This window comes from Schistocerca nitens, chromosome 8 (assembly GCF_023898315.1).
Source record: "Schistocerca nitens isolate TAMUIC-IGC-003100 chromosome 8, iqSchNite1.1, whole genome shotgun sequence".
Classification (NCBI taxonomy): Eukaryota; Metazoa; Arthropoda; class Insecta; order Orthoptera; family Acrididae; genus Schistocerca; species Schistocerca nitens.
In genome coordinates this window covers 289846629-289869979 of record NC_064621.1, presented here as the reverse complement: position 1 = coordinate 289869979, position 23351 = coordinate 289846629, and the positions used below count along the sequence as shown (strand labels likewise).

General features: G+C 42.8%; 1 protein-coding gene across 1 annotated transcript in view; it reads left to right on the top strand.

The window, feature by feature from the left end:
- Positions 1 to 331: 331 nt before the first annotated feature.
- Positions 332 to 23351, top strand: part of LOC126199528 (loricrin-like) — a 157222-nt gene continuing 134202 nt past the window's right edge. Inside the window, exons 1-2 of the mRNA XM_049936449.1 lie at positions 332 to 537; positions 4810 to 4881. Of these exons, the coding sequence (XP_049792406.1) occupies positions 332 to 537; positions 4810 to 4881 (278 nt within the window). The remainder of the gene's footprint in view (positions 538 to 4809; positions 4882 to 23351) is intronic.

Below are 23351 nucleotides of genomic sequence, written 5' to 3'. Positions count from 1 at the left end.
GCGATTATCTCCTGAACAAAAGACATCGATTTCTAAAACATCCGTAGTGCTTTTGAGACTGTAACGCTTGGAGGGTTGAGCAAAGCCCCGGTTGAAAGGACAAGCGTTCTTGTTCAGCGTCAGCCACGTTGGAGTAAGGACGACCCTGCCACCGCGGAGCGGAGATAAATTGAAATACAACGGTACCAAAGATACAGACGAAACAAATGTGTAAATGAAATAGGAGGCGGGAGGAGAAGGGTAGTTTGGGGAGCGCGGCGGAAGGGGTGGAGGTGGGGACGGAATATGCACCGCTACAGGACCGCGCGCATGCGCCAACGTTCGGACGACTATGGCGTGGGGGCGGACGGTGGAGGGTGGCGTGGGAGGGGGAAGCAATGTTGAAATATTCATTAAATGTTCCACTCAGCCCCTAAGGGGGCTGCTGGCGGCCGAGGCCCCCTGTGTGCAGAGCAGAGCAGGCGTATCGGGAAGCCGTGGTGGCGGCGGCGGCAGCGGCAGTGCGTGGCCAAGTCGCTTGTCCGCCACAGCGGCGGGGTGGGTCAGCTCCTTTTTTGAATTCTGCCCCCTTTCCCACCGCCATCTCGTGAGCTGCCTCCCAGCGCCAACTACTGTGCTCTCTCTCTCTCTCTCTCTCTCTCTCTCTCTCTCTCTATCTCCCTCCCTCCCTCCCTCCCTGCCCCTCACAGTCTCGCAACGTCTGGTAGATAACCATCTCAATCTGCAGGCTACTTTTCTGAATGTATATGGCTTGTTTGACCCGGCGGCCAGACCATGCAGGCAGGGGCGAGATAACTTCATTCCCAAACAGAGCGCGAGTGCGCTCGCATTGTTCGGGAAAATATCGCCGGCAACCGATAGGCTCGCCATATGCCAAGCTGTGGCGGCTGCTTCATCCCTCCCTCCCTCCCTATCTCTCTCTCTCTCTCTCTCTCTCTCTCTGTGTGTGTGTGTGTGTGTGTGTGTGTGTGTGTGTGTGTGTGTGTGTGTGTGTGCATGCCGCTCGCGTCCCACGCCTCGCTGGCGCGTTAGTGAAAACAGCCCTTCCGGGAAATACTCGCGAACTGGGATTGTTCTTCGGGGAACTAACTAAACGACACTTCCCGGCGTCGTTCATATAAGGTGCAAACGGCGACGAGGTTCCCTCTGCTGAATAGTGAAGCCTGTCCCCATGGATCTCTGACAAATTATTTCACTTTCTGCCCGCGAATTTTGTTCGTTTTAGTTGTGACATTGTTATTCTGAAGAGAATAGATACAATTTATAGGAAAAGACGGGTAATATTCAATATTTAAAAGAATGAAAGGGAAAATTAGAACGGAAAACCAAGAACATTGCATTAGAAAGAGTTTAAGAAGACAGGAAGGCTGTCTTTCGCCACTGCTGTTCAATCTGCACGTCGAAGAAGCAACGGCGGAAATAAAAGAAAGATTTTGAAATGGAATTAAAACTCAGGGTGAAATGATATGATGAGAGGCGCTAAAGACATTGCACCCTGTAGTGAAAGAGAGAGAGAATTTCAGGAAATATTGAATAAAGTGAACTGTGTAATGAGCCCACACGGTAGACTGAGTGTGAGTTAAAGAGAGACGAAAGTAATTGTAAATAGCAAAAAATGAAATTAGCAATAAACTTAACATGACAATTAGTGACCACGAAGTATGCGGAGAGAACAAATTCTGCTAACATGGAACGAAAATAACGCATGACGGGAAAGACAAGAGGTCATTCCCGGCCGAAAAATTATACCACTTTCAATTGAGGAAGGAATATCTGAGAATATACGACTGGAGCACAGCATTGTACGGCAAAACTGGAACAGAATGGCAACGTTTCGGTTGTGCTTTAGAGGGGTGTTGAAAGTTAGGTGGACTGGTAAAATAAGAAAAGACGTGCCTGTCAAGAAGAAGGAACGCGATGACAGGACATCTAACACATCATGGAGCAACTTCCATGCTACTTGAGAAAGCTATAGAGGGTGCAAACTGTAGGGGAAGACAGCATGAAATATATCCAACAGATAATTGTATATGTTCGTTGCAAGTGTTATTATGAGATGAAGATGTTGGCAAAGGAGAGGAATCAGTGGCGTGTGCATCAAACCATTCAGAAGAATAATGACCCAAAATGAAATGAAATTAAATTAAAATAAACGTAATCCCCTGAGTGACGGCAGTTGTCTTGCAAGAGCGACTGGAAAGAACGGATAGTCTCTTGAAAAAGGGTTTCAATATGAACGTAATAAAAGTAAACCAAAGGTAATGTAATGCACTTGAATTACATTGGGCGATGATGATGGAATTATATTGGGAAATAAGACACTAAAAGTAGTAGATGAGTTCTGCTATTTCAGCATCAAAATAACAGACGACGGCCAAAATTAAGAAGATATAAACTGCCGACAGGTAATAGCAACAGCAGGAAGAACATTTCCGAAAAAGAGAGATTTGTTAAAGTCGAATATAAATTTAAGTTTACATAGCCTTTCTTAAAATAAAGTGAAACATGGACGATTAGCACTTCAGACAAGGAGGAAATAGAAGCTGCTGAAATGTGCTGCTACGAAAGAATGCTGGAGTTTGATGGATAGATCGAATAACTACTCAGAAAGTATTTCACAACTAGTTAGAAAGTACTTAATCGATTCAGGGAAAAAAATAAATTTATTGATTAAAAGAGCTGGTGATAGGACACATCCTGAGTTTTGAAGGAATGGTCAGTTTGATAATACATGGTAGTATGGGGCTAAACACCAAGGGTTTAATACAGTAAACTGGAGCAAATAGATGATGGATGGATTAACTGAGGTGGCTTTCACAGGATGAAATAGCGTGAAAGCTGCAACAAGCATTCGAAATGAGGTCCACAATGACAACAACTGTGACTTACATGCTTTACTGACGCGATATTTCAAAGTGATTCTACGTCCTCAGAATTACTAGGAAATAAATTCAGAACATTTTAAGCTAGAACATCTACACAGAATCAAGAGAGAGTAATTTAAGTACGAAATTGAAAAATTCTACACCGTATTAAGGTCGTTGTAAGGCAGTTTATAACTTAGCGCTACAATTATCTTGTATTGAAACGGACTATTACGCAATTTTCCCGACAAAAGATTCTGTGTCCTGCTCTGGTACTCTATTTTCCACATTTAAGTGACACTTAGATAGTACTTGGGTTGGTGGAGTGGAGAAAAATTATCTGGAACGAAACGAATTCACTGGCATTAAATAATAATATGAAATTGTGGGAGAAATTTCTCAAACCGTACATCCGCAGCACAGAACTGCAAGTAAAATGTGGATCAGCAGAAACCTATAAAATGGTGATAAAATTAGGTGTACACATAAAGTATGAAATAAAGCGAAACGAAAATTCCTGGTCTTTACAAGTTTCTTGAAGAGGTACTAAACAACGCAGAAGAAAACTAGGTTCACAACAAGAAGCAACATAGGGCAGACAACGATTACAATATATCACGCTATCTGTTGTATGCGTGTAGATACCAAAACATTTAGAAAAGGCAGGAAGAGTTTAAAGACAAATCGTATCGAAAAAAAATCACGAAAATCTCCTTACGTTAGTTATAAAAGCTCTATTATAATTAATAGCGAAAACTGGCCTTGGTAAAAGTAGACGAGTATGAAAGGGGAAGTCAAATGAAAATGAGACAGATGGAAAAAAAGTAACTAAACTGTTTACTGTTTCAAAAGTAGTTCAAATGGTTCAAATGCCTCTGAGCACTATGGGACTTAACATCTGAGGTCATCAGCCCCCTAGAACTTAGAACTACTTAAACCGAACTAACCTAAGGACATCACACACATCCATGCCCGAGGCAGGATTCGAACCTGCGACCGTAGCAGTCGCGCGGTTCCGGATTGAAGCGCGTAGAACCGCTCGGCCACCGTGGCTGGCTCAAAAGTAGTCGACATAATAGTCAATACATTTATCATACTGTGAGACAAGTCGGTCAGTGGTCTTGTGGAAAAATAATTGCGTTGCCTGGGAAACCATGATTGTACCCAAGTGTGCATCTCCTCGTCGGAAGCAAATCTTTCTTCAGGGTTCAAAAAATATGAAAATCGCATGGGAAGATTTCGGAATTGTGTGGAAGATGTGTAAGGGCTTCCTAACAAAATTTCTGCAACGAAGTCGAAACAGTCTTGACAGCAAGAGGGCGGGCGTTATCATGCAGCAGAATGATGCCGTTGTCCAAAATTCCTGGGCGTTAGGACTTCAATTTTTGCGAAGTGCGGACCCTTACAGTCAAAGAGGAAAAGTAGTTCAAATGGTTCAAATGGCTCTGAGATGTCGTGCCTGTTGTTTTGACTACGCTGCAGAAGCCACACTGAAAAGCCTTTAGATATCCTGTATACAGTCCCAGGTGCTCCTCATGCGATTTCCATATTTCTGGAGATCTGTAGAAAGACATTTGCGGCCGCCAGTTTGCTTCGGATGAAGAGATGCACTCTTGGGTACAATCATGGTTTCGTAGGCAGTCGCAAATATTTTCCCATGAAGGAATTAGCCCTATTGTCTCACAGTGGGATACATGTATAAACACCTATGACTATTAGTTTTGAAATAATAATCAATTAACTATTTTTTCCATCCTTTGACTGCCTCTCAAAAGTGAACAATATTAAATAAAAATGAGGTGAAATCCTACGAATAACAGCCACTGCGGCAAATTGATATCATTAAAGAAGCTAATTTCAGTTCATTTTCAGTTATAAATACGATTGCCTTGTCGCTATCACAATTATAAGAGTAAGCTGAAATTAAGATTGGCTTCAATTGCAGCTATTGTTCTGGTAGTAGATGTGGTGGTGGTGGTGGTGGTGGTGGTGGTGGTGGTGGTGGTGGTGGTAAATGGTAAGTGGTAGTTTTCAGTGCTAGTTTAGTATTCTTTGTATTTGTATTTATCTGACACGATCTAAATACACAAAAAAAGACGAGTAATGAAACTATTGTGAAGAAAGACATACTTTGGCTACGGGGATTACCGAGCTTCGCTTGGAGGCAGAAACCCACACCGGAACCGATAATCTGAAAGAGGATTATACCAAACCCAGATTAACGTCTCTGCTTTTCAGCAAATATGGAAGGGAACCAGCCTACTTCCAGTTAGTGATCCGAAAAATCTGAGATACTCATTATACTCAGCCTGCATAGCGGCAAGTAGTTTCGGACAGTGTGAACACGTCTACAAAGACGAACGTTCTTTGTATAATGCTGTAGCTGGTTTCAAAACGGTTCCACCAGCACTTTGATCTGTCGCCGACCTGGTGAGCAGAGATGGCGTATCAGTGCGGACTGCTTCAAAGCAAGTGGTCGCTGGCTCAGCGCAAATACCCGTTTGCACTGTGTGCGGACGACGTCTGCGTAAAGACCGCCGCGTGTGTCCAGAATTACTGAGCAATGTCCATGGGTAGGACGGCTGTGCTGCCTTGCTGCAGCGGTGGAAATATCCCCTTACTAGGGTAGCTCGGTAATCCCCGTAGCCAAAGTATGTCTTTCTTCACAATAGTTTCATTACTCGTCTTTTTCTGTGTATTTAGATCGTGTCAGATAAATACAAAGACAAAGAATACTAAATGCTAGGGACATAATAGGATGTACATGAAAGTTCGTCTTAGTGACGTCAGTTAAAGCAGAAGAAAGGGAATGGAATATAGTTGCATTTACCTTCGTAGATAATACAGCCCTAATAATGAAAAATACCCTCGTATCGTAACACTATTGCCAGCGCTACACATGAAGGCAGGTAACGTTCTCCAAGCTTTCGCCAGACCAAACCCTTCCATCGGATTGCCACATGGTATAGTGTGTTTCACCAGTAAAAATTACTATTGCAAGAAAATGAAACGCCTACGGCCGTCCTTGTGATCTTATTTATTGTGTAGCTACCAGTTTCGGCACTTCTATGCGCCAACTTCAGGCCTTAGTTGACGCCAAATTGATAGCTACACAATAAATAAGATCACAAGGATGGCCGTAGGCGTTTCATTTTCTTACAATAGTTAACAGCCGTGGTCCGTAGGATCTCTAGTCGAAAGGACGGACATACAAAAACTTGAGTACAAATTCTTCGCTCCCAACCGTCCACTATCGGGTGGAATAACTCTTTACACCGCCTGAGTTCTGCTATCTATATGTATTTCCCTTTGAAGCACCACAGCGCTTTGTCCGTCTGACTTCTAGCATGGCTAATTGGATGTTTGAGGATAGCTTTTATTTGTTTGTCGATGTGATTGATTGTTTATATGTCTGTACCAAATGTTCAAATGTGTGTGAAATCTTATGGGACTTATCTGCTAAGGTCATCAGTCCCTAACCTTACACACTACTTAACCTAAATTATGCTAAGGACAAACACACACACTCATGCTCGAGGGAGTACTCGAACCTCCGCCGGGACCAGCCGCACAGCCCATGACTGCAGCGCCCTAGACCGCTCGGCTAATCCCGTGCGGCTATGTCTGTACCTATTATTCCCTAAATTGTCTGGTTATTGTGGTCTATTATTGTGGTCTATTATTTGATGCATTGGGGTAATGTGTGCCTAGCTGATGAATTAATTGGTGGGGCGAAGTTGAAGTCCTTTCATATAAAGTTACCGACTTCCTTTTAATGTATGTGAGAATGGATGGTTCGTCTAAAAATTCTTTGAAATGTGTGTTCGGCGTGTATCTATCGGCCTCTGCTATGGTACGGAGGATGCGGTTTTGGAGAGTTTGAATTTTATGCAGATGGGTGTCTGCCGCCATTGACCAGACTTCTGATCCATATAATACAGTAGGGAGGATGACTGCCCTGTGCAATCGTAGCTTTGTTTCTACTGTCAGCTCCCCACCCTTTAGGAGCGGGTAGAGGCGATTAAATGCTGTACTGCCTTTGTTCCTGGCCCTTTTTATTTGTTTCCCAAATGTCAGCTTTTTATCTAACTCTTAACACCGCCTCAAGCGTCGCTTAGCGTTAAGTACAAAAATATGTAGTTGGTGAGGAGCTGCTCGAATGTTATACCCCGTTCGTTGTAACTCTCTATGCACAGCCACGTGCTTGCTGGACTGGTGGTATCACTTAGAAACTCACGAGTGATTTTTTCCGCTGATATGCAATTTTTTAAAATGACCCTCCGCAATGACAGACCGTCCTTGTCCGTCAGTACATTACATCTGAGTGGTCTTGATTTAGCTGTGGCGATTTTGGCAGCTTTCGAAGGGTTGAAATGTTCCGATGAATTTGTTACTCAGGTGACTCAGTGACTAGTCCACGTTCTATGTCGATGAGCTTTCCTGACCGGACTCGCTGTGCTATTACTGCTCCTCTTCTGACGATACTCTCCGCCTATTTTCCTGCTGAAAGGTGCGCCTCTAGCGAAATATAGTGCTCAGTTAAGCTTTACATAGGTGTGTACATATACTTTGTATCACATGGTCTTCAGATAAAGAACAGCAAATGGTATATAATGCCTCCACCCGTACTATTAATAATGACACACCTTATGTTTTCTGAACACATGCTGTCGGACAGCTTCGATTTGGGCGTGTGACTGTCTCCACCGAGACAAATCCAGCGGTGCCAGCAGCGCCGCGTGGTTGGCGGCGGATACAGCTGGCAGTGGCACGGTGGCACGTGACCAACAGTACGCCTGCTCGTAATTTCCGCCGCAAGCTGTGACGTCGAGGGGGCGGTGGTTGGCAGTTGTCGACGGTTGTCGGGGACGTGCAGATGCCCCCAGAACTGCCTTGCCGCTCTCCTGGCACCACGTTACTCCTGCGATGATCGCGTGGAAATGTACAGAGCATAAGAAGAAGATACCGGTTAACTGCAGGAAGCTTTAGAGGATACCTTCAGGAACAAATAGAGGTTCGAATCACATGAACTCCGCAGCTTCTACCTGCTCAAAACACGAACTTCCAGTACTTACCCAAAACTGCCCTTACCGCCAGTACTTTGTCAACTAGCAGCAGACGTTTAGTTTTCTGTTGACCCTTCTGCACAAGAAAGAAGGATGAATATGTGCTGTTTAAAGGAAAGAAAATATAACGCGCTACAATTATAATGGCTCTGAGCACTATGGGACTCAACTGCTGAGGTCATTAGTCCCCTAGAACTTAGAACTAGTTAAATCTAACTAACCTAAGGACATCACAAACATCCATGCCCGAGGCAGGATTCGAACCTGCGACCGTAGCGGTCCTGCGGTCCAGACTGCAGCGCCTTTAACCGCACGGCCACTTCGGCCGGCGCGCTACAATTGAAGGCACTTTTATTCAGAAGATATTGTAATGATAATGATAACATTTAAGCCTTATACGAAACACGCTTCAAAAAGCCCATTTCCCATTTCACAATTTTGTTTTGGATGAATATTCGTGTTTGTTTAGTTTTATTGCCGGTTTCTGGTATTGAACCTGAGCGAAAATTGTTTAGCCAACAGTAAAATGGAAGTGATTTCTGGCGTTCCCCAAGGTAGTGTTGTAGTCCCTTTGCTGTTCCTTATCTATAGAAACGATTTTGGAGTTAATCTTAGCAGCCGTCTTCGGTTGTTTGCAGATGACTCCGTCGTTTATCGACTAACAAAGTCATCAGAAGATCAAAACAAACTGCAAAACGATTTAGAAAAGATATCTGGATGGTGCGAAAAGTGACAGTTGACCCTAAATAACGGAAAGTGTGAGGTCATCCACATGAATGCTAAAAGGAACTCGTTAAACCTCGGTTACACGATAAATCAGTCGAATCTAAAAGCCGTAAATTCAACTAAATACCTAGGTATTACAATTACGAACAACTTCAATTGGAAGGTACACATAGAAAATGTTGTGGGGAAGGCTAACCAAAGATTGCGTTTTATTGGCAGGACACTTAGAAAATGTAACAGACCTACTAAGGAGACTGCCTACACTGCGCTTGTCCGTCCTCTTTTAGAATACTGCTGTGCGCTGTGGGATCCTTACCAGATAGGACTGACGGAGTACATCGAAAAAGTTAAAAAAAAAGCAGCACGTTTTGTATTATCGCGAAATATGGGAGAGAGTGTCACAGAAATGATACAGGATTTGGGCTGGACATCATTAAAAGAAAGGCGGTTTTCGTTACGACGGAATCTTCTCACGAAATTCCAATCACCAACTTTCTCCTCCGAATGCGAAAATATTTTGTTGACACCGACCTACATAGGGAGGAACGATCACCAAGATAAAATAAGGGAAATCAGAGTTCGTACGGAATGATATAGGTGTTAGTTCTTTCCGTGCACTATACGAGATTGGAATAATGGAGAATTGTGAAGGTGGTTCGATGAACCCTCTGCCAGGGTTTTAAATGTGATTTGCAGAGTATCTATGTAGATTTAGATGTAGATGAGTTAAATTCTGTTTGCACTCTTCTGAAATTAAAAAGTCTGGAGAGGTAGTCCGCCTTATTAAAGGCACGGTTTTACAGTTTGGTTTACCCAGACGTGTTCCACGATTGTATTTTCTGTCTAGTGTGGTATTTATTTATTTTATTTCTAAGATGGCATTATTACTTATGTATGTGGGTAGCTTTAAATGTACCTTGCTTTGTATTGCCTGCCATGGCTTTTGATGGTGTAGCTACAACAACACGTGAAATAGTGGCAGAAACTTTCTGCTTCACTGACAAATCATACAAATTGCGCGTGTAACAACAATAAACGGCATCATCGAAAGAAATATGGACTTTAACACGACGTAACGACGAAGTAAAACATTATGACATCAAAATACCGTGGCAGGCTGTTTAAAGCTTTGTGTATGTAAAGCTACCATCATACACAAATAGTAGTGTCATGTTAAAAAAAATAAAAATAATAGTAATCTCACCAAAGATAGCACATAGAGTGGTGTTACAAGTCTGGTTAAATAAAATTTCAGGGAGGAGTCTTCCATACGACGGAATTCCTCTCCAGTTTTATCTTAGCAGACACGAGAAGTAAGATGAGCTACAACATGAAAAAGATGATTGTCTTCTCAAATTATTCACAAAAATTTTAATTTTAGGGCTCGCCGATGCGGAGCAAGAGTTAAAACTAGAGTAAAATTCTCGCAAGTATTTGTGGTTCTCTAAAGCCTCGTATGCCCAAAAACATTTCTCTCGTAAGAAAATTTTTGTTATGAGGTAGTCAGCGAACCGTGCGAGAAATGGATTTTCTGAAATGACGCACATTATATCTCAGACCACATCCTCTTATGTCTTGATGTAAGCTGTAATGAAGCCACTTCCCTTTCTCACACACTGTTTTTATTGCAATTATATACGGACTTTGTGGGAGCAAGTGTAAGTTCAGGCTGCACTTCTAAAGTGACTTTTCGTCTCACTGTCGCGATCGAGAGCATTAGATGAATTTCCGAATCACATCTGACTATAATCTGATGAGTTTTGATCCCAATACGGCAACACTGCTTTTGCAGCAGTTGATGAGTTTGACTTGGTTGTCCGTAGTTTTACAATGACGTCAGTGGAAATTTCGGTCACATTCAGCTGGTTAACAACAGTCTGTCTGGTTCACATAAGGTCACAACGTACAGAGGATTGCTTTTTGCGAAACTGAGGGCACAGTTAGTTAGTTAAAAGATGATGTTAGAGAGATCATTATCCCACTTTCACGGAATATGTATTACGATTTTTGCGCGTTTTTCACTGAGTGCTAGCCATTTACGGAATACTAAAGAGTATGGTGGTTTAAATTTAATAAATATAATATTATTAGTCTTAGTCACTTCTCTTGTTACAAACATAGATCGAATAGCAAAGTAAACGGCTATTTACATTGTGCTACGCATGCTACCAGTATTTAACGGAAGATTAGTGTACTCAATAGAAGGATTCTTTCAAAAGAAATGATTTCAGATTAAATTTAGAATTTGGTTTGCTATACGTCACATATTTTTGTTACTGAAAAATGATTAAACACTGCTATGGCTCAAAATTAACGTTTTTTTTAAAAAAAACTTGGACAGCTGTTGTACTGGCTATCGCATATCATAATTTTTAACAGTGCTGTAATGGTAGACATAAGTAAGTGCCCAACGATGGATTTGCTACATCACACACTTGTTTATAAAGATCATGCTCGAGTTTGGAACTGAACTCGTTAGAAACTGGCAGCAGAGTATAGAACTGCTGTGTAGACAATATTGTTATTTGCTGCATATTGTACCCTGAGTGGCACGAGAAACCGAAGACGAAATCAAATAGTAGGACAATGGAATGCCCCCGTATTGTATCACGAATGTAAAACAACTGAATACGTAGGAATTTTTTCCTGTACCTTGCGGAAGGACAGCAGAAGCTTAAAACGAAGTTCAGATCTGGCTGCAATAAGCGATCCCAAAATTTGATGAGCGTAAAAAATCTCTACAACGCAAGTTAGAAAGCTCAGGTGATGAGGAGAAGATGCTAGCGTTGGAGAAAGAATTTTGGGCATTAAGAATAGTGGCTTTGGAGTGTTAGAGTTCGATTTCACCTCTAGGTGTATTGTTTACATTCCTTCTGTAGACTAGATGATACAGTATAAGAATTTAAAAAATCGTGCAGTTTGCTAGCTTTCGAGACAGGTGGGTCAGTCAGTATCAGATAGAATCTGCACGGGAAAGTAATGACCACTCCTGTGGTACAGCAGCCAGCCTAATTCGGTATTTGGGCGTTAAACGAATGAAAGGACGTGTTGCCCCGTTGTTTGGTATCCACTTTAAAGTTTAGTTCTCCTTATACCGAACTGGATAAGTCGATTTAGAGGGAGGAAGAAGACAAGGGGCTTACCACCTCTAACAGGACCATACCGTAGATAAGAACTGCCGTGTTCAAACCAACCCTCGGGTTGATGGCTGATTACGTTTAAGGCACATTACGGACTGCGCGCTCATTTGCGACTTGGACTGGACAGAACCCACGGAGAAAGTGCACGGGTGTTTCAAAGGCGCAGACAGCGCACAGCACCCGTGTCCTCCAGCAGAGGACGGTAATGCGCCTTCATAGTTTATGAGAGCTACTCTGAGTGTGCGCTTCACGCCATGCTACCCGACCAACCAACTCATAAAAATGGAAAAAAATTAAAATTAAAATGAAAGGCGCTGTGATGGACAACTGGAGTAGCAAAATCTGGGAGTACCGCCGGTCTCTACGTCGCATTTACCGTTATAGACTTATCTTAGTAGCATCTTTTTTAAAAACTTTTTTTGTAGCTGATTATGAGAACCAGCTTATTCAGATGTCTCGTACTAAATATATGAGACTATTATTCGAAGAAACCATAGAAAGTATTATCCATTTGCGTAGGATAGTGCCCACAAACTAAAACCTTGTCTGACTGATTCGTGGGCACCTTTCGTTATTCTGGGACCTTTATCAGATTAACAGGAGGCATATGTGCCCAAACAGAATCTGCTCTGTTCTCTACAGGTTCGTACAGCCAATATGAGAACATCACACAAGTAGCCAAAAATGTCCAAGTGAGAGGTTGCGAGGAAAACGTTACGCATGGCAGAAATGCTTACCATCATATGTGATATATTAATCTCCTCCCCATCCCACCCCCAATAAACCTCGTATGATAACATCTAACAAGGTAAAGTACTGGACTAACATCCGGATGGACGGCCTTGGACATTCAGGTTTTCCGTTGTTTCCCTGAACCGCTTCAGGCAATGGTAGTATCATGCCTTTCAAGAGGACACAGCGGTATTCCTTTCCTTCACTATCCAAAATCAAGCTTGTGCTCCGTTTCCAATGACTTTGTCGTTTATGTAATGTTAACTCCTAATCTTTTTCCATCATATGATAACCATGAGGGTACAAAAACATTTTCCTTCTTTTGCACTTCGAGGTTTAGGCACTTGTGCCTGTTCCGTCTTCACTTTTCACTGACACCTCGTTGTGGGTCTTTCTATGTCGCTTCTTCCTTTTGGCTGGTAAAGAATGGCCTCTCTACACTTTTTCTTTGTAGGTGATTTTTTTTCAATGTATTCATTAATATTATCAATATCTACTTGATTCGTAATATCCTCATTTCTTATATGGTCTTTCCTGGTAACACCCCTCACTTTCCGGAGAAATCTCTTTTCTGCTGCTTTTACTTTGTTTATTTTTATCATTTTTTTATACGGATCCGTGACTCACTCACATATAGATGTACAGCTGTAACCACAATTTTATAAAATTTTAATTCCGCATCTTTCTGTGCTTTGTTTCGGAATGCTTTATTTATAATTCCGCATATTGATTAATATTGGTTAACCTTATTTTCTATATTCTTTTCCATATCGTAGCTTATATCTCATCCTATAAAATTAAAGCTGGAGACTTGCTATTATGGGTAATACCTAATGTTATTTCGATCGAGAAGTAGATTGGGGTATACAGATTAATGAAAATAAATACATCAGTATCCTTAGGTATGCAGATAGTGCAACAGTTTTGGAAGAAAGTTATAAAAAAAAAACAGTGTAAAAACTACATCAGTTAGGGAAAAGAGAATATAACCTTTATATACGAGGGGTTTTCGGAAAGTAAGGTCCGATTTGGCGTGAAATGGAAACCACAACGAAAATTCAATAGAATCGCGCAGATGTGTAGTACAGTGTCTTTAGTGTGCCTGTCGAACGCTTCACGTCGCTCTTTTCCGTTCAGAGCGCAAAGTGATTACGTAGAAATGCCTAAAACAACAGTGTCTCCCGCCAAGTATGTGTATCTGGTGAGAGATTTCACTTGAAGGTATGCAGCCCACATAACATAAATTTCATGCGTTTCTTTCTTCATGAAAATTCTCAACCGCATTCTGCAGCAGCAATGTTGACGCTCCTGCAGCGTTTTCGATTTAAAGTGTTTGATTATCCACTATGTAGCCCTTAACTGGCTTCCTCCGATGTTCATCTCCGCTCACATGAACCGCTCGCTACGAAGACAACATTTTGGCACAAACAACAAAAGGCTGACCAGCGTAGGGAATTGGCGGAAAGCACAGGCGGCTGCTTTCTATTACGAGGGTACTGAAAAGTCTGTACAACGCCATTATAAATGTCTAAGTCGGGGAAGCGACTTTTTTGAGAGATAACTGGAAGGTGTGACTAACTGCTGCGAAGAATTTTTTATTTTTATTTTCACTGTGGTTTCCATTTCCCGACTGATCGGACCATACTTACCGAGCAGCCTTCGTATCGATATAAAAACTAAAATCATGGCTCATCACAGGAAACATTCTACCCGCTCAAAAATAATAATAGGCAGTACTAGAATTCGCAGTTACATATGAGTGTACAAACAGTCGTCCTTATTCCTTAACATTCACGGAGAGAATAAGTAGTGGTGCTCCTGATGTTGTCAGTGTGATGTGTCCCTTCTCTAACATCCCACCATCCACACCGCAATTAATACTCAAAATTTCACTTTCTTCATATTATTTCCTTTGAGGGATACATTACATTTCCGAGAAGACTGAAAGCTGTTTTGAACTCTAGCGGTTTTCCTACGCGGTGTTGGGCGTGGTAATGAGTCGTATTTTTGATATTTTACATATATTTGTGCTCCCATTGTGGATACAGATGTAAAGACAGCTGAGTGGATTTGGTTCCGGTTTCGCTCTGTGTTAACACGGATCACGGGCGTACAAGATACCGGAAGATTAAGCAGTTCCGCCTGACGTCGGGAGACAGTTGTCAGCGCAGACGTTTCGGAGGTCCAAGCTGAGCGTCGTCAGGCGCTCGAGAGGGAGGCGGCACGCGCCGCTGCGGCGGTTCGGCGATCTACGCGGACGCGGCCGTGGCGCCCGGCCGGTCGGTATTGATCGTGCGCCCTCGGCAGTCGTCGGGCGGGCTCGGCGAGCGCTTTGGCGGCGGCAGCGGCCGGTTGCTGGCCCAGTTCTTTGCGCGGCCCCCGGGGAGCGCAGCTGCGCGGATTCGCAGCCTCTCTGCCGGGATAAGCCGCTAACTGTCTCCCCGCGTCCGCGAATACCATTAGAAGCGGCCCGGCTTACGGCCCAAAGCCAGCCGCCGGAACACCCTCATTTTCCGCCCAAACTCTCTCTCTCCTCTCCTCCGCTTCTGTGGCTAGCGTTTAATAGCACATTGCCGTTCTTCTTCCTTGCGATACGACAAATGTGCGTTGTGCTCTTATCCAGACTTCTCCGCCTTCTCCTCGCTTTCTCCTTCCCACGCCCTTCATCTCCAGATGTTGTGCACACTCCTGCTCGCACTCCTACTCTTCCTGCTTCACCTTCTCTTCAGCTTCATCTTATGCGCTTCTTCTCCAGATGTTGCTCATATTCCTGCTCCACCGCCTGTTGCTCGCCTTTCACATTCTCTTCAAAGTCTTTTTGCGCAATTCTTCTCCACATGTTGTACTTCATCGTGCTTTTCTTCCTGCTCGTTCTGCTTCTGCTTCTCTTCTACTTCTTTCTGTGCACTTCTGCTCTTTCGTCCCTAGGGTCCATCTTATTACGTAAGACTAGCTCGAGCTCTGGGAATGTCAGTTAGTGATTTGGAATACTAAGTCACTGAGAAAGTCGATTCTGTAGCCGAGTGCTAAGCGTGTCCGAATTCGCACGGAAACCCTTCATACTGGCAAAGAATGTTTTGTCTCACCATCAACCGTATAAGTGAACCACTTGCCTCAGCGTAAGCCAAAATTGTTACGTGCAAACATAGTGCTCGCCATTTCACGCATTAGTGTTGCTTGTTCCCAGCCATAAAAATCCACTAGTTACGTATCGAGAACAGAGTTGTAAGACTACTGTAGGCAATCGTAAGTAAGCATAGACTACGGTAGTTCTAGTATCTTTGGTCAGTCAAGATCGTACCCATGTTACCTACCTTAGGTATGATGCATACCTATCGGGCGTTACCACTTAACTACTGCTATCTCTATGCATGCGATCGGGGTATTACTAGATTCCATTGGAAACCAAAAGCTGTAAACCATCTACAAACTGAGCAAGGATATATAAAGGGCAGCGTAAACTAAGGGACTTTTTTTTCTACATAGTTATCCTCCTGTCTGTTATTTAAAAATAAACGGTATTTACAGCCAAACTGAACATGTCAATGTTTAACTCAGGTTTTATTCGAACTGTCGGTTTGTAACGTGAAATAGAGGGATATTGTAGTAAAAATAAAGAAAATAATACAGACTCATCACATAGTGCTAGAAAACGTAACTTCCTCAACAAAAAGGCAAAATAAAAATCCACAAAACAATAATATATCAGTCAGCGATTCGATTCTTCGTCGAACTCACATAAAACATAATTCTGTTATTGATACACAACTTCCATAATTATCAATAACAACAGGAAAATCTTGCCTTTGATCATGATGAAGATCGTTCTATTGAGTACAAAATAACAATGTATTAGCCCGTAAACTGTACTTCCATCAAGAGTAATTGCTTTGATTACATAAAAGCTCGTAAGTTACACGATTAACTAATTTTTACTACTCATAAAATTCATTTTATATTTTTATGATGTAATATACATGATGTACAGTTCTAATTATGGACAAAACAAACAAACGAAGGAACAAAGAGAAATCGTCGGCTCCTAGTTTCCCTCTTAAGCATTCATTTATGTTTCTTCCTCTACTAATGCTACCAATCCTACCAGTAATCCTACCATTTTCTACGTCATTTATGCAGTGTACCAAAACTACCGAACTGTAGTTTTGGTAAACCGCTACTCCAATCGGAAAACGTCCATAATCCGCAACTACTAGAGACAGTGCCTTGCATCTAAACCTGATCCGCCCGATCGCACATAAATAACACTCCTATTACCGTAAGCCGGCCGCTATGGCCGAGCGGTTCTAGGCGCTTCAATCCGAAACCGCGCTGCTGCAACGGTCGCAGGTTCGAATCCTGCCTCGGGCATGGATGTGTGTGATGTCCTTAGGTTAGTTAGGTTTAAGTAGTTCTAAGTCTAGGGGACTGACGACCTCAGATGTTTAGTCCCATAGTGCTCAGAGCCATTTGAACCATTTTTTTTTATTAACGTACACCACGCATGCCAAGACCGATCGCCTCCAAGGTGCACTGTGTCGACCATCCAACAACTACGAGTCCATCAGCTTGAGTACGCACAGCCCGCACTAGCTCTTCCCTCGAACAGAGACAACAAGTGACTAGCTCTAAGGCACTGCTAGCCAAGGCCCTCGTAGACAAGACACTGGCGGGCGGGACGCTCAGGGACAAGAGCGCCCGTACATAGTTTGCTGAGGGATTAAGAAGGGGGGGGGGGGCGGCAAACCGTGGGGTATAAAGTATTTTTAATTCCTTGGAAGACAGAAGGTGACTTGTAAATAACCATAATTAACTTTCAGTTTGGACCCTGTTAAAAACCTGTATAATAACGTCTTCTAAATCTTTTCTTAAAAAAAAAAAGCCTGGCTACAATATTTTTCCTCTGTATGAGAGGTTAAGTCGGGTTCGGGTAGGGGGGGCGGGGTGGGGGGGGGCGTTGTTAGGAGGGTGGTTTGCTCAAAGACTCCTGTCTCAGCCGGGCAGCGTGCGATCCTTTATCCTGAGTCACGCAAGAAGCCGGGGTAGCACAGCATCGCGCGCGCTCGCATATCTTTGACTGTCGACAGCTACCGGCTCGAGGTTACTTGCGTGAATTTATTGTAAAAAGTTATCTTCGAGTCTCCAGAGGCTATTCTAAAATAATTCCATATCCGCTGTATTAGGAAACGATACAGTTATAGCAAATATAACTAATTTTTCGATTGCGTACAGGCCTTAAATATGAACAGTCTCTCTAATAATTTCTGCAATCCTGTTCCATTTATGTCCCGACGATATATAACTTACTGGCTGATAACTAAAATGGGCTATTTTCCACTGTTAAAAATACGGCTCGGATCTACATCTACATCTACATTTACATTTATAATCCGCAAGCCACCCAACGGTGTGTGGCGGAGGGCAATTCACGTGCCACTGTCATTACCTCCCTACCTGTTCCAGTCGCGTATGGTTCGAGGGAAGAACGACTGCCGGAAAGCTTCCGTGCGCGCTCGAATCTGTCTAATTTTTATTCGTGATCTCCTCGAGAGGTATAAGTAGGGGGAAGCAATATATTCGATACCTCATCCAGAAACGCACCCTCTCGAAATCTGGACAGGAAGCTACACCGCGATGCAGAGCGCCTCTCTTGCAGAGTCTGCCACTTGAGTTTGCTAAACATCTCCGTAACGCTATCACGGTTACCAAATAACCCTGTGACGAAACGCGCCGCTCTTCTTTGGATCTTCTCTATCTCCTCTGTCAACCCGGCCTGTACGGATCCCACACTGATGAGCAATACTCAAGTATAGGTCGAACGAGTGTTTTGTAAGCCATCTCCTTTGTAGATGGACTGCATTTCCTAAGGACTCTCCCAATGAATCTCAAACTGGCACCCGCCTTACCAACCATTAATTTTATATGATCATTCCGTACGCATACTCCCAGATATTTTACAGAAGTAACTGCTACCAGTGTTTGTTCTGCTATCATATAATCATACAATAAAGGATCCTTCTTTCTATGTATTCGCAATACATTAAATTTGTCTATGTTAAGGGTCAGTTGCCACTCCCTGCACCATGTGCCTATCCGCTGCAGATCTTCCTGCATTTCGCTGTAATTTTCTAATGCTGCAGCTTCTCTGTATACTACAGCATCATCCGCGAAAAGCCGCATGGAACTTCCGACACTGTCCTACCGGATTGTCGCTATTCTTACTTATTACAACACTCAAATAGTATTTTCGGCCAATCTTCTCCCAAAATATCTGTTATTTTTATGTAATTAAAGCTTAAAAATAATACATGAAAGTTTTCGGTCACGTGATCGAAATGGATCTGTTTTGATGGAGCTTTGGGAACGTCACAGCTTAGGGGTAAGACGAAGCTATGCTACAAGAGTCTTGGCTGAGGTTGCTAGTGTTGTCTTTCTCTGCATACTGTTCTTATACCTTCGTCTCCAGTACTACGGTACGCCGTAATTTTGTCTTCTTAAGGAACACAGCGTTTTCTGTTCCGAAAATAGGAAACAGGAAAATTGCATTACATAGTGACTGGAACGGAAGTATTGTGACAGAGCAATATGTCGCACAATTGTCTTAAAACTGAACGTGATTATTTACTCGGACCACTCTGAGACATTTTTTCAGGGCAACTTGTGAAAGCCTGCAAAATAAAACATAGTGGAAATTTTTTCATACAGAAAATAATACTAATTATTAATTCCTGTAGTTGTTGTCAGAACTACTGCTGTTTTCCAGGTACTTCTCTCCTTGATTTTCAAATTTTCAAACAGCCTAATAACACTATAAAGCATGTAGTTGACGTATCATAGTCTTAAAATACTGCTCTTCTACTGGATACTTAACTGCCGCTGAAGCACTACGATTTAAAAGTGATTAAGCAGTATCAGCTTTTATCATACTATCCTGGTCATATTTCCTTTCCCCGAAGGTTCCAAGCAGTGTTCAATTTTTCTCTTTGTCACAATCATACAACTTAACAACAGGCTCAATGGAGACAGATAAAAGTGCCAAATTACTGTCTTTACCGACTTGTTTGTAAGGAATAATGTGGCTGGAAACTGTTAAATGAATTCTCAGATTCTTCAGACTAAGGACTACATCGGGCATGAAGCAGTTTCGTAAAACCATCCGTGAGATTCGTCTGAGATTGATGAGGTATAAAATGAAGCTAATAACTCAAAATGGATATAGAAATATAGTATGGTACAGAATTTAAAGCTCTTACGTAACTTAAATACAGATAAAGTAAACTTAAGAACACAGATGTATTAATTGAAGAGACCAGGAAGGGAAAAGACAAAACAAATGCCGGGAGAACTTTTGTTGGAGTGTCGATCGAGCTTGCGAACATTACAGTAGCAGTCTAGCACGCTGTCTATTACGCTACAGGTGACAGCATGTTCATACGGCGTGGTTGCTTCCATTAAAGGGGTACTCGCAGAAATAAACACAAGTAGTGACCACTGTCTCATCTGGAGCTCTACGAGCGAGTTGCAACCAAATTTTACGCATCTTCTCATTCTTTGGAACATTTGAAACCATTTTTAGGAGTTTTATAGATGTGTTTGTACAATGTGTTACTGAACACCATTTTAATTTTTTTCCGAAACATAAATTCCTAAACAAGGTATCACTGTGAATGAGCTTTACGACAGTAGGAGCAGAATGCTAGCCAGTGACGTCACAGGCATCCCATGACTCAAATGGAGCGTTTTCGCAGGCTTTCAAATAGTGTGAATTTCATTTCCTCTTCTTTTTTTAAAAAAATATTGAAACTCGTGAAGAAAAATAAATATTATGAGAGTAAAACGATATAGGTAACTATTGAAGACTATTTCCAGAAATAGTCGAATGCCCTATTACTTAATAGCCAACTGCAGCAACGAAATCACCTACCAACTTCGCAACTACGGCAACGCATACCCTTCAGCTATGAGCAATTTTTTGTCGCCTACTAAGCTGTGCCGTCTGGAAGAATCCTGGGCAGCTGACAGATATTTAGCACCCACTCCTGCACAGGTCAGATTGCATACCGCTGCTTGCAGTGTAAGAGAGTACTGCAAACTCGTGCTACGTGCAATTTGTCGACCAACAAGGAAAGTATGTAGAAATTTAGCTTCCTTCCGCGAAACCCATTCAGCGAGTACACTGCGCAGTATACAGTGAATGCTTGCTAGCCCGCTACAGAAGAGTATGAATGCTGCAATAATAGCAGAGGGACTGGCTGAGAAGAAGAACCGGGATAGTGGTAGAAGAGGAAGAGAGAGATAAAGGGGAGGGAGAGAGAGAGTGTGTGTGTGTGTGTGTGTGTGTGAGAGAGAGAGAGAGAGAGAGAGAGAGAGAGCGAGAGAGAGAGACGTAAGTTAGCGCGGTGGCTGGCTGGCCGGCGGTGATAAAGCCAGGCGAGTCATGCGTCAGGCTCAGGCGCGTGATTAGCGCGACGGGCCTTTTTAATGAGCCGTTATTGTAGGCGGCGCGATTTATTGCCGTAAGCCGCGGCGCGGCCAGTGCGATACACGCCTCAACGTGCGACCCAATTGCGATACCAGCGCCAGCAGAGCGATGGCCCAGCCCGACCAACAAAAATAAAAGCACAAGCAGCAACGATCAAGCGGCCGCGCTCCTATACCCCAAACTGCGCCCTCAGCTCCACCACCAGCGTCCATTCATAGCAGTAACCCTTCTTTCCGTCTTCCTTCTTTACTCTTTCACGTCTGTTACTACACGGTCCAGTCACTTTAATGTTACCACCAGCTACGTTCGACGTCACCATGCAATAAACACTCACAGACGGAACGTGGCAGTACTAGCAGTGGAGGGTATAAAAAGAGTGTAGGGAGGGACGTCGGAAATAATGCGGTCGTTTTCGTAATGAGGAAACGGAGCGATTTATCTGAAGTCCAAAAGGGCATGATTATTGACTTCTGGGCCACGGTTGGAATCATTTCCGAAATGGTTCAAATGGCTCTAAGCAGTATGGGACTTAACATCTGAGGTCATCAGTCCCCTACACTTAGAACTACGCAAACCTAACTAACCTAAGGACGTCACACACATCCATGCCCGAGGCAGGATTCGAACCTGCGAACGTAGCAGGTGCGCAGTTACGGACTGAAGCGTCTAGAACCGCACGGCCACAGCGGCAGGTCTCATTTCAGAAATGGCTCGGTTTGTAAACTCGTAACACGTGTATATTTCTATAGTATATTGTCAAACCACAATTTATGAATGACGTTTATATTTTATTAATAGGATTAAGTAGGAATAATTAATATTTGTCATGTTGGAAATAATTGTGGTACCAGGGAATGTCTGCACCGAAGTATTGTTGGCAAGAGAGCCCGCACATTGATACAATTTTAAAAAGGGCGGAAGAGACAGCGTATGGATACATTTTAAAAAGAGCGGGAAAGACCGCGCATTGATACGTTTTGTAGCGTTAGCAGGGATTGTCTGCACCAGAAAGCATTGTTGTCAGGAGAGACAGCACTTTAGCGTTCGTAGGAAGTCAGTAGTAAGCGAGATGTGAAGCGAGTCGGTAGCAGGTCTGAAGCGAGAGGTTGAGAGGAGCGGTGTGCCTGCTAGCCACAAGCTATGATTTACAATAGATTATAAACGGATGTACGGAGACATCAGCTAACTATTATCATAAGAGGAACTAATATTATTGAATTAATTTTTTGAGAAACTCAAGACTACTGAAGGTATGTTTGCGCATTGCTAGTTGTAAGATTATTGTAAGAAGTAAGACCCATTTGAACGTTTGTAAAATAATTTCATTCAGAATATAATTAATTTTTGCCAGCAATATTGCATTACTGATTATAATCCATCTCAAAAACCATCAACGTAAAATTTCACAAACTTTTATTGGTGTACAGAGAAAGTTTAACTATGAATTACGTAACTTCAGTCAAATTAATTAAAGAATAACGTCAGCTTTGCTATTAAAGAATAACGCCAGCTTTGGTAATAAATACAGCCACTTATTATGGCAGCCCACCAGCAGCTAATAGAGTAAAACAGAGTAAGTATATTCATGTCGCAGTTCGATGTAGCAGTCAGATGGCGATCCAGTAACAGTAAAAAATGTAAGGAACAGTTTTGGGTTACTGCAGGTAATGACTGAAGGCCACGACGACGACACATTCTATGTGTCGTCGAAATAATCAGAAAATAACTTTTAATAAGCAGCATTTAAATTCGTATGCTAAGACTGACAAAGAAGGGAAGATTTCATTTGTTATTATTAAGCAAGAGGTAGAAATCCTAAGGGAAGGTTTCATAGGTTATTGTAAAAGGGAAGGTTGCGTGACAAAAGAGATATAGAGGAGACGGGAAGGTTTCAAACTGTTGGCGTGCCACCATGGTTAAAGTATACCATGCGTGGCAAAATGGTGCTATCCAAAACCGGCACCGAGTCTCCTGGGTTGCACCAGGGGCCATAGATGTCAAGGTTGAACGACTGCTGCAGAGATGTGTAGGGGCGAATGGACGTGCAACTGTTGAGAAGCTGACTCTCCACAAGACCCAAGGGGCTTCCCTTTTCAGTGAACTTTGCTACGTACGGGCCTTCGTGAGTGGAGCTTGCACCCATGACGACAGCTGTTCGTCGGCGACGAATGCTGTAATTTGCACGTCAGCACAGCAACTGGACGTCCATTGAGTGGCGACAGGTGGCCTTTTCAGATGAATCACGTTTTATACTCCATCGCAATGAAAGTAACACCATACAGTAACCATCGGAAGTGTCCAGGTAGGAGGAAGGAGTGTTGTGGCCTGGGGAATATTTTCGTGG